Below are 10,811 nucleotides of genomic sequence, written 5' to 3'. Positions count from 1 at the left end.
ACAAAGTTGCATTTGTAAAAGCAAAATAAAGACTGCCGACACTTGGGTTTGTTATGTTTTGGCGATAAGATATAAGGAGAATTCCTTCCTTGTTCTGGATGTGTCACATTGTTGAAGAGCTCAGTGAGAAATATATTTTCATTACATGTTGCGTCTGTCTATAGGCCCTAGCGTAGTAGGGGCAGTCCCTACTTGCATCTGTTTATGGGCCCTGGTGAAGTAGGGCTCTTAGGCTCTGCCTACTTTTGCTATACGGTAGCTACGCCTCGGTCTGTACGTAAAACAACTACCTAATTAAGAAGGGTAACCAGATGTAGAGACCTGCGGGATTTAGTTAGACGGTTTCAGGCGATGATAAGCGGTTTTTTTTTTTCTTTTCCCTTCCGGAATCTGAGAGTTTTTTTATCCAGGCAAACTGACCAGAGAACACTTGCAATTTACGCACATTATACTCATTGATAGATGGAGTTCTCTCGTGTAATTCTCATATGAAATATTTAATTCATCAACAGAACGATATCTGAAAATGATCACGATGAATTACTTGCTGTTTACTCTCACTATCTCCTTTCCGTGAATGGACTATGAAGAGCAGCAACGGTAATCACTGCATTTTCCCCGTGGTCTCGACTGTCTCATGTAGCACACTGGTTTCAGTGATGATTGTAACCACAATCACAGTCGTTACAATTCTCCCACAACTTCATGGGTGTTAAGTTCGAGTTACAGTTTATGCACTGTGGTAAGAAAGATCGGCACTCGTGGGTAGCGTATTGCCATAATCACCGTCCTCCTCACACCGGGTGAAAAAGAGACCTGAGTTCGGATCTCGTTGTTTCTTTAGAAAGCAGGAACATAAACTGTATAATACACAAAATTTTCATAATAAAACACGCCTGCGTGCTCTGGATTCATAATTTATTTTTATTTTGTTACACAGAGCATTAAAACTATGATAAATGAATTAGCTTTCGGCTGGGTGGCAGCCTTCATCAGATTAAAATACTTTGAATGGCAGTTAGAATAGAGATGCACTGCCAGGATGGTACGTGAGACACGTGGTTAATTGTTTGTTGATGTTTGTGGCTGTGACGTATGGTGGTGACGTGGCCAGCGTTTGTCTATGGACAGAATTACTGTTTCTGTGATGGGGTTAAGTTGACAACCACTGTTCCTGTTCAACGAGGTATCCGAGCATTTTATACTTAACGATTCCAACCAGGTGCGCCTTAGGTAATGGTGGGACTTGTCTACAACCACGACATCGCGGTGTGGGTCGATGTCGTGGTGGGTTGTCCAGACATGCTCGGCAATAGCTGAGTGTTCTACATCCGCCAAACGGATCGCCCTTTTATGTTCTGAGAGGCGTTTCTCGAGACGACGACCAGTCTCTCCAAAGTAGCAGCTCGTGCAGTCACGGCAAGAGATGCGATAGACCACACCACTCTGTAGAAGGGTGGGGACAGGTGTTTTTATGTTGGAAAGGAGAGAACGCAGTTTCTTGCCTGGGAGTTGGATGCACTTTACCCCATGCGATCTTAGGATTCTACCGATCTACTGTGACAGGTTGGGGTAGTATGGGATGAATGCCCTCGTGGAAGACTCGTCACTGTTGGCGTTGCTGTTGGTCGTCACGTTGTCGCGTGCTTGTAGATCACATCTGTTAAGAACATCGATGGGGTAGCCACACCTCGTAAGGTCTACTTTGACTCTGGTGATCTCTTTGCGCCTTTCATCTGCAGAGCTGGAGTGTGTCCAGGCGCGAGTTAGCAAGGTTCGGGCGGTTGAGAGGAGGTGGCCCCGTGTGTGTGCTGACTGGAAGTTGGTAAATTGGCCAGCACACATAGGCTTACGATAAACCGTCGTCTTCAAGCATGTGTCTTCGCGCCGGACAAGTGTAACTAGGTATGGTATAGAGTTGTTCGACTCCAGCTCAACCGTGAATTTTATGAAGGACGACAGTGAGTTGAGGTGGGTTAGGAGTCGCTGACTTGAGTCTCTAGGGATCACTACGAACACATCGTCTACGTAGCGACACCAAAAGGCGATGTGATCCGGTGCGTGTGTAAACGCACGTCCCTCTAACTCCTCCATCACGATGTTTGCTGTGACCGAGCTGACAGGGGAACCCATGGCTGTGCCATGTATCTGCTGGTAGATTGAACCATTAAACATGATTGCACCCCCTGTTAAGCACAGTCTGAGGGCGGCGGAAATGTCATCAGGCGTCAGCTTAGTTCTGTCGCTGAGGGTTCCATCATTGTCCAAGAGTTGTTTTGCGCAAGAGATGGCAAGTTCCACAGGGATGGAGGTAAAGAGTGATACGACATCGAACGATGCCATGACTTGATCTTGCGAGATGGATATAGTGCGGATCCTTTCTATGAACTCAACACTGTTGGAGACGGTGTAGGTGGTCTTGCCAACTAGAGGAGAAAGAAGTCTCGATACAAATTTAGACAGCTCGTAAGTCGGTGATCCACAGCAGGATACAATAGGTCTTAGTGGCGTGCCTTCTTTGTGCACTTTCGGCAGGCCGTAAAACCGTGGGATCTGACACCCGGAGGATCTGACACCCGTGGGATCTCACAACCATATGATATGGTCGTGAGACTCCAGAAAGATTTTATCTTCATAGCCCGTAGCAGGCAACACCTGAGGTTTGCACATAGATGCAAAGCTAACTGGATTATACCGAAAGGGTTTCGCTACAAACAACCGTTTCCTAGTGAGCGTATGGGACGTGCCTGTCGGAACTTCGGCTTCAGAACTCTACGCATATGGATCGGCTGCCTCCATCGTGACATACAACGTGCTACAGCGAGCAAAGCAGCCCTACTTGCCGACCTTAAGGCTCTGATTCCCGATCCTATTTACACCAAGGTAATCAATACTTTATGTTGCCAGGCCGTCAGAGAATCAGATCGTTATTGTGCCCGACAGAAACGTAAGTTCAATACTTTGATTAATGAATCCCGTCAATTTCGGCGCCAGCTAATGCCCCTCCCACAAATTGCACGGATTTCGTATTGAACCTAAGCAACAAGCAGTTATCTGCAGAACAAACAAACTTGTTGACCCTTGGCATGACATTTGCCGTTCTTCCAAAGCGCCCACCAATCACCGACATCGCCTTGGGTGTGGAAGCAAGCTTGTCACGCCTCCCAGAAGATGTAGCCAACGCAATCCGCTTAAAGACTGCAGCAGTTCTACACCATGCTCGCCCCGTCTCTTCAAACCTCAGCCGTATACAGATTTCTACCCTCAAGGCACTGAAACGGGATTCGTCCATCGTCATTCTACCGGCGGACAAAGGCCGTCGTACAGTTGTAATGAACCACACTGATTACATGGCGAAAGCCTTACTGCTCTTACGAGACACTACCGTCTACAAACCCCTAACCATCGACCCCAACAAGGCTTTGGAACGATGGGTGTCAGAGGTGAATATCCTCACCAACACTTGGCTGAAGCAAGGGAAAATCACACAGTCAACCCGTAATCACCTCCGTGCCTCCGGGTGTCAGATCCCACGGTTTTACGGCCTGCCGAAAGTGCACAAAGAAGGCACGACACTAAGACCTATTGTATCCTGCTGTGGATCACCGACTTACGAGCTGTCTAAATTTGTCTCGAGACTTCTTTCTCCTCTAGTTGGCAAGACCACCTACACCGTCTCCAACAGTGTTGAGTTCATAGAAAGGATCCGCACTATATCCATCTCGCAAGATCAAGTCATGGCATCGTTCGATGTCGTATCACTCTTTACCTCCATCCCTGTGGAACTTGCCATCTCTTGCGCAAAACAACTCTTGGACAATGATGGAACCCTCAGCGACAGAACTAAGCTGACGCCTGATGACATTTCCGCCGCCCTCAGACTGTGCTTAACAGGGGGTGCAATCATGTTTAATGGTTCAATCTACTAGCAGATACATGGCACAGCCATGGGTTCCCCTGTCAGCTCGGTCACAGCAAACATCGTGATGGAGGAGTTAGAGGGACGTGCGTTTACACACGCACCGGATCACATCGCCTTTTGGTGTCGCTACGTAGACGATGTGTTCATAGTGATCCCTAGAGACTCAAGTCAGCGACTCCTAACCCACCTCAACTCACTGTCGTCCTTCATAAAATTCACGGTTGAGCTGGAGTCGAACAACTCTATACCATACCTAGATACACTTGTCCGGCGCGAAGACACATGCTTGAAGACGACGGTTTATCGTAAGCCTATGTGTGCTGGCCAATTTACCAACTTCCAGTCAGCACACACACGGGGTCACCTCCTCTCAACCGCCCGAACCTTGCTAACTCGCGCCTGGACACACTCCAGCTCTGCAGATGAAAGGCGCAAAGAGATTACCAGAGTCAAAGTAGACCTTACGAGGTGTGGCTACCCCATCGATGTTCTTAACAGATGTGATCTACAAGCACGCGACAACGTGACGACCAACAGCAACGCCAACAGTGACGAGTCTTCCACGAGGGCATTCATCCCATACTACCCCAACCTGTCACAGCAGATCGGTAGAATCCTAAGATCGCGTGGGGTAAAGTGCATCCAACTCCCAGGCAAGAAACTGCGTTCTCTCCTTTCCAACATAAAAACACCTGTCCCCACCCTTCTACAGAGTGGTGTGGTCTATCGCATCTCTTGCCGTGACTGCACGAGCTGCTACTTTGGAGAGACTGGTCGTCGTCTCGAGAAACGCCTCTCAGAACATAAAAGGGCGATCCGTTTGGCGGATGTAGAACACTCAGCTATTGCCGAGCATGTCTGGACAACCCACCACGACATCGACCCACACCGCGATGTCGTGGTTGTAGACAAGTCCCACCATTACCTAAGGCGCACCTGGTTGGAATCGTTAAGTATAAAATGCTCGGATACCTCGTTGAACAGGAACAGTGGTTGTCAACTTAACCCCATCACAGAAACAGTAATTCTGTCCATAGACAAACGCTGGCCACGTCACCACCATACGTCACAGCCACAAACATCAACAAACAATTAACCACGTGTCTCACGTACCATCCTGGCAGTGCATCTCTATTCTAACTGCCATTCAAAGTATTTTAATCTGATGAAGGCTGCCACCCAGCCGAAAGCTAATTCATTTATCATAGTTTTAATGCTCTGTGTAACAAAATAAAAATAAACAAAATTTTCAGACAATACACTGACTTTATAGCGTTAGTTGCTTGGCGCAAAACAGTGTGGACTATTAGGTGCCAGTTTTCGCCTGTGAAGTACGGTGTATTCTGTGAGCGATTTCATGTTTTGCCGGATGAAAAACCCGATGTTTCAGGATATTCAAAAATTTGGGAAAAAAAAACACGATTTCATGTAACTGGATAACTCAACTACTGTATGCAAAATGTCTACAAAAGTTTCACCTCTCTCAGTGGAGAGTATTTGCTTAATTATATCGATTAATTTAAATATTAATAGGATTTTAATTGTATCTGATTGTATTGTGAACTGAGCCCGTGGCTTTCACACACGCGGGACGGTGGGGAGCGAGTGAGGCCTTCGTGAACGTATGGTTGGAAAAAGATTATTTTATGTTATATCAAGATAATTGTATTTTTTGCCACTAGGTGGCAACACGAGAATCCTATGTTTTTTGGATGAATTTTAGAGCCCTGTGTTATAATTATTTAGTAAGTATGAAATGATAGTAGCAGGTCTGTTGTATGAAACTGTGACTAGTTGGAGAACTACACACGCACTTTACGCATGCGGAAGCGTAGCTTTATTGTTTTGTGTGTGGTAGTAGAAAGTCCGGTTGGTATATTTGATTTCCCCAATTCGGCAATATTTTGCAAGTTGTTTATACTAACGTGTTTTGAATGTCGTTTGTTCCTTACGCTGGTAATAAGTTCTTTCTTTTATTGAATTTAATATGATAATCGCGCGAAGTATTGTTTTGTATGTGTGTGTAAAACTTTAAATTTAGTGATATAATTTCCCTGCTTTCTAAAGGTGAAGTGATATTCTTTGGTAATGACTTGAGATGCTTTTGGCTTTAATCGTGTCTTTAAATGAGACATTTTCTTCGTGGGTGTTATCCATCCCGAAACGTGTGAATAGTTTATTTCTAAAGGTCGTTTAAAACAACCGAAGGAAAGATGAAGTTAGGAATTATATGTAGCGGAAGTGGTTCAGCTTCTCCCGGACGCAGACACAGTTGGGGAGGTGGGGATAACAGATTTTGAGGGCTTTAAAAAAGATTTTAGGAAAAGGAGTTTTTCTCCCCTTCTGGGGCCGTGCATGCTCCGGATGGCCATGATATATGCGTTTTAGGATAGGATTTACTTCCCTTCCACAAATGCACAAGAAACTGGATCAACAGTTTCTTGTTCATTTATTTTGTTTTGTATATATGCGTGTTATTAGGATAAACTTACATGTAGCCCCCGGGTTATGAGATTAATGCGTACCAGAATTTCGTCGCATATTTCAGAAATCGTTTTCCACCGAAAATTATGTAACAAAGTTGGATTACGTTTTGGATCAGACTGGCACGTCCCTTTCTGCAGATCACTTTGTATTAATGTTGTTATAAGCGGTTTGAATTATAACTAGTCGGCGCCACGGCGAAATTTGCAAATAGTGTTCTGACTTGATTGAGAATCAATTTTTAAAAAAAGGAAACATCTTTACAAACCATCAGTACTACACCATTCTAAATATTGAGTTGCTGCGCCACTAAAGTAAAAAATTAAAAGATATGAACAGATATTGTTCATCTTTCCAAAATTTTATTTTATTGTAGTGGATTTTTCATGCCGTAGAGTTTGTCAAGTAGTTTTTCAACTACATTACTCGAGATTTGGGTTGCGTAGTGAGCGGTTTTGATTCGCACAGTCCGGTATTTGAGCATACTGACTGGTAAACAAATCGAGCAAAAACTTTTATATCATTTTGTTAGTTTATTTTAGTTGTATTCACTTTTTATTATAGTTGTTTTCTGAAGTTTTAATAAATTTTTGCTCTGCAGTATTATGTATGGATTAACGCAGAAACTTAGGCTTACGTGTTAATAGAAATTTAAATTTCATAGAAACAGTTGAAACTTCATTTATTCTCACATAGCTATACTGTAATAATAAAGTTTTCATTTAGGGCTTATCTACCCATAGAAATTTCAATTTCATTGAAAAATCTATAAGTAAATTTAAGGTATATTTTCTGTGTTGAATCCGCCCGTATGAATGGCTTTTTTTTTTTTTTTTTTTATATATACTTATCAGTTGTTTGAATATAAAAGATGTTTTCTCTAAAATTAAAATAAATAAAAGCTGCGCAGTCAAATTTAAGTTATAATTTGTAGATTATTATTTTGGATAAATTTTCAGTTCGGCACAATACATTGCCGTTTGTCACTCGTTTGGAGAGGTCGGTCTGAGTTCGATTCCCGACTGGTGGAATTACCCATCTGCATTCCGGGATGTAGTTAGCCGATCTCGGGCGGAGGAATTAGTAAGGTTCCCCTGTCCCGCTTTTAGCTGGATTGTACCAAATTTTAACCTTTTATCACCGTTCCACCCTCTTTTCAAAATATCCGGTTTTTGACTACAGTTTCAAGAGAAGTGAATATAAATAAGACAAAAGTTTGAAATATTAGTTACTTTATTTAAAAAAAAAAAGTTTAATTTTAAAACTTCAAAAGAGTTGCACGTTTTAATTTAAGGGCAGATGTTTCCACAGTCGAGTGGTCAAGCCCAGGGTAAAAAAAGTGCACGCCTTTTTTTGAGTGGCCGTGATTTAAGTCTTATTCAATACTATATAAATGTTTTTTATTTTCTAAATCTTGTAAACTCCTCTGAAATTGTGGTCATCCATTGGAGTTATAAATAGTAAATTTATTTATTTTAACGACGTAATGAAAGCAGTCAAAATTCTTCAGCCTCTCGTATGTGATGTGATGGATTGTACAATATGCTCTTTTAGGAGAGGAAAGACAGAATTTAATCAGCCTTAATTTGCCTGTTGACTTAAAAAAAAACATAATTAATTTGTTTTAAAAGCAGACTTTTAAAGGCAAAATAAGATAGCACTAAAAAGGTTCAAAGTTATAATGCATATTATAACTTTGAATAATGAAGCTATATGGCCCCCAAAAAATTATAAGGTATCAGCAGAACTGTCTTGTCTTTTCATCTGTTTTTGAGACTAGCAGAATTTAAACTGCATAGATAATGCAACGGTTTTGATTCTCACAGCAGAACAAACCTGCTTTTGCAATGAGTTGCTCAGTGTGTTGCACTGCTTTCAAACATATGGCCTCACGAGAAGGTGAATTGGCTATTTGTTTAAAAGATGAGACTGCTAATTGGTCTTTCTTCAGATAGCAGGTGGCCTCTAGTGACAGAACTCAGACAAAACAGCTGGTTTTGTCATATTACAATGCTATATTACAACTTTTAAGTTCTGATTTCATATGTTGCATGGTAGCTTCCATCAAACAGCTTCTTTACAACTGTTTTGTCTGTGTATGACTAGAGGCCACCACCTATCTGTTGAGGGACTGCATGACAGCTTCAGTTAGTCCTGGAGTAAGCCGTCATAGCAGTGTCCCATCTTTTAAACAAACAGCAACACGTTGCAAGGTAGGTTTGTTATAATGCAAGAATTAAGACCATAGTAATAACTATGCAGGATAGATTCTGCTGACCACAAAAACAGATAAAGGGACAAGAGTTCTGAAACTGTCTTATAGAGAAAGATCACCATTTTTGCATGGATCCATATAGACAGCTGTGACTGTATGGATGCTGATTGTAAAATGTGCCCGATTTTAATGAATTCTGGGTTGGTTGTAAAGTGCTTGATTTTATAGTTTACTGAATATACAAACTATCCTAATTCTTACCTCTAAAACCTTTTATCTTAGTTTATTAGGATCCTTTTCTGAGCAGAGGAGTAAAAAGGAATGTCAAGTAAAAATCAGAATCTTATTTTGTTAATATCAATGAATAAAACTTGAGCATTATATAAAAATGTTATGTACTTGTTGCTTTTTTTTTTTTTTTTTAATTAACAGTATAAGGAAAGAATTTTCCCTATACTAATATAGGGAAAAAAATTTTTTTTGGTTAAAAATGCAATTTTTAATATATTTTTTCTTTACTTTTAAGGGCTGCTGATGCTTATAACTGGCAGTGTTTAGTGCAAAAGAGATGGAGTCAGCACGGAGAGTGTTTGTTGTAGGTGTTGGACTTACAAAGTTTGTTAAGCCAAACCCTGTTAATAAACGAGATTATCCAGATTATGTGAAGGAAGCTGTTACGTTAGCGCTTAAGGATGCCAGAATTAGCTATGATGTCATAGAACAAGCATGTGTGGGATATGTCTATGGTGATTCAACCTGTGGTCAAAGAGCTCTTTATGAAGTGGGTATGACAGGCATACCAATTTACAATGTAAATAATAATTGTTCTACAGGTTCCACAGCTCTATTACTAGCTAAGCAATTGGTTGAAGGCAAAATAAGTAACTGTGTGTTAGCCATTGGATTTGAAAAAATGGAAAAAGGTGGTCTCACATCAAAATTCAGGGATCGTGTGAGCCCTCTGGACAAACACATGAAGCTCTTGTCAAATATGTATCCAATAGTTTCAGCACCAATGGCAGCACAGATGTTTGGTGCTGCTGGCAAGGAACATATGGAAAAATATGGTACTACACAAGAACACTTTGCCAAGATAGCGTGGAAGAACCATAAGCATTCAGTTAATAATCCATTTTCTCAGGCTACACAAGAATATACGATGGAAGAAATCCTGAGCTCTCCTGAGGTGTATTATCCTTTGACTCGTCTCCAGTGTTGTCCAGTATCTAATGGAGCTGCAGCAGCCATTTTGATGTCAGAAGACTTAGTTCATCACTATCAGTTAGAATCCAATGCAGTGGAGATCTTAGCAATGGAGATGGCTACTGATCCAAGAACTACATTAGAAGAGAAGAGCTGCATTAAAATGGTTGGATTTGATATGACAGCAAGAGCAGCAGAGAGTGCATATAAGAAGAGTGGGTTTAAGCCAAATCAGGTAGATGTTATTGAGCTGCATGACTGCTTTTCTACTAATGAGTTACTGACATATGAGGCTCTGGGACTGTGTGATATAGGAAAAGGTGGAGAACTGGTAGACTCTGGAAATAATACATATGGTGGAAAGTATGTTATTAATCCTAGTGGAGGATTAATCTCTAAAGGCCACCCATTGGGAGCAACAGGTATTGCTCAGTGTACTGAGCTGTGTTGGCAACTTCGAAGTATAGCAGGAAAAAGGCAGGTTCCTAATGTCAAACTAGCTTTACAACATAATATAGGTCTAGGTGGTGCAGCTATAGTTGGACTATATAGGTGTGGATTTCCTTCAGAACTTTCAAATACTTTCAGCAATAAATCAACAAGCAAATTGTAAGATTGCTGTATTAATTATCAATATTACAAGTCTAGTTGTCTTGCTGGTGATTATTAGTTTTTAATTAGCTAATGTAGCTTAAAAGCAAGATTCACATTACTACAGCCATCAAAATCTCACGAATAGAAAAAAAATTATAAAATTAAATAAAAAAAAATTTTTGGGAAAAAAATTCATAAGAGAATAATGTTATCTAGAAGAGAATCACATAACTGCCCCTGGATTTACCATAGAAGAAGTTTAAATATTAACTCCTTTACTTGTTATTTTATCTCACTTTAAATTGTTTTTATCCTTGTGTTGAATCTTGGGATGGATCATGCAATTCAGAGGCCTTACCGAGGCTGGTTTACACTGCAATTTACTGCTAACTT

General features: G+C 41.2%; 1 protein-coding gene across 1 annotated transcript; it reads left to right on the top strand.

Annotated features, from left to right (window-relative positions):
• Positions 1-5,682: 5,682 nt before the first annotated feature.
• Positions 5,683-10,575, top strand: LOC150080873 (sterol carrier protein 2-like). Its single transcript, XM_090381891.1, has 2 exons — positions 5,683-5,878; positions 9,148-10,575. Exon 2 carries the CDS (start codon positions 9,190-9,192, stop codon positions 10,435-10,437), a length of 1,248 nt encoding a protein of 415 aa, XP_090238017.1. The 5' UTR covers positions 5,683-5,878; positions 9,148-9,189; the 3' UTR covers positions 10,438-10,575.
• The last annotated feature ends 236 nt before the right edge of the window (positions 10,576-10,811 follow it).

This window comes from Mastigoproctus giganteus, chromosome 9 (assembly GCF_048544385.1).
Source record: "Mastigoproctus giganteus isolate SK-2022 chromosome 9, ASM4854438v1, whole genome shotgun sequence".
Lineage (NCBI taxonomy): Eukaryota > Metazoa > Arthropoda > Arachnida > Uropygi > Thelyphonidae > Mastigoproctus > Mastigoproctus giganteus.
The sequence above is the reverse complement of the archived record's forward strand: the minus strand, read 5'-3'. Positions and strand labels throughout refer to the sequence as shown.

Bases quoted from the DNA above. Each gene is read 5' to 3' on its own strand.
- LOC150080873 (XM_090381891.1), top strand. From the start codon at position 9,190: ATGGAGTCAGCACGGAGAGTGTTTGTTGTAGGTGTTGGACTTACAAAG.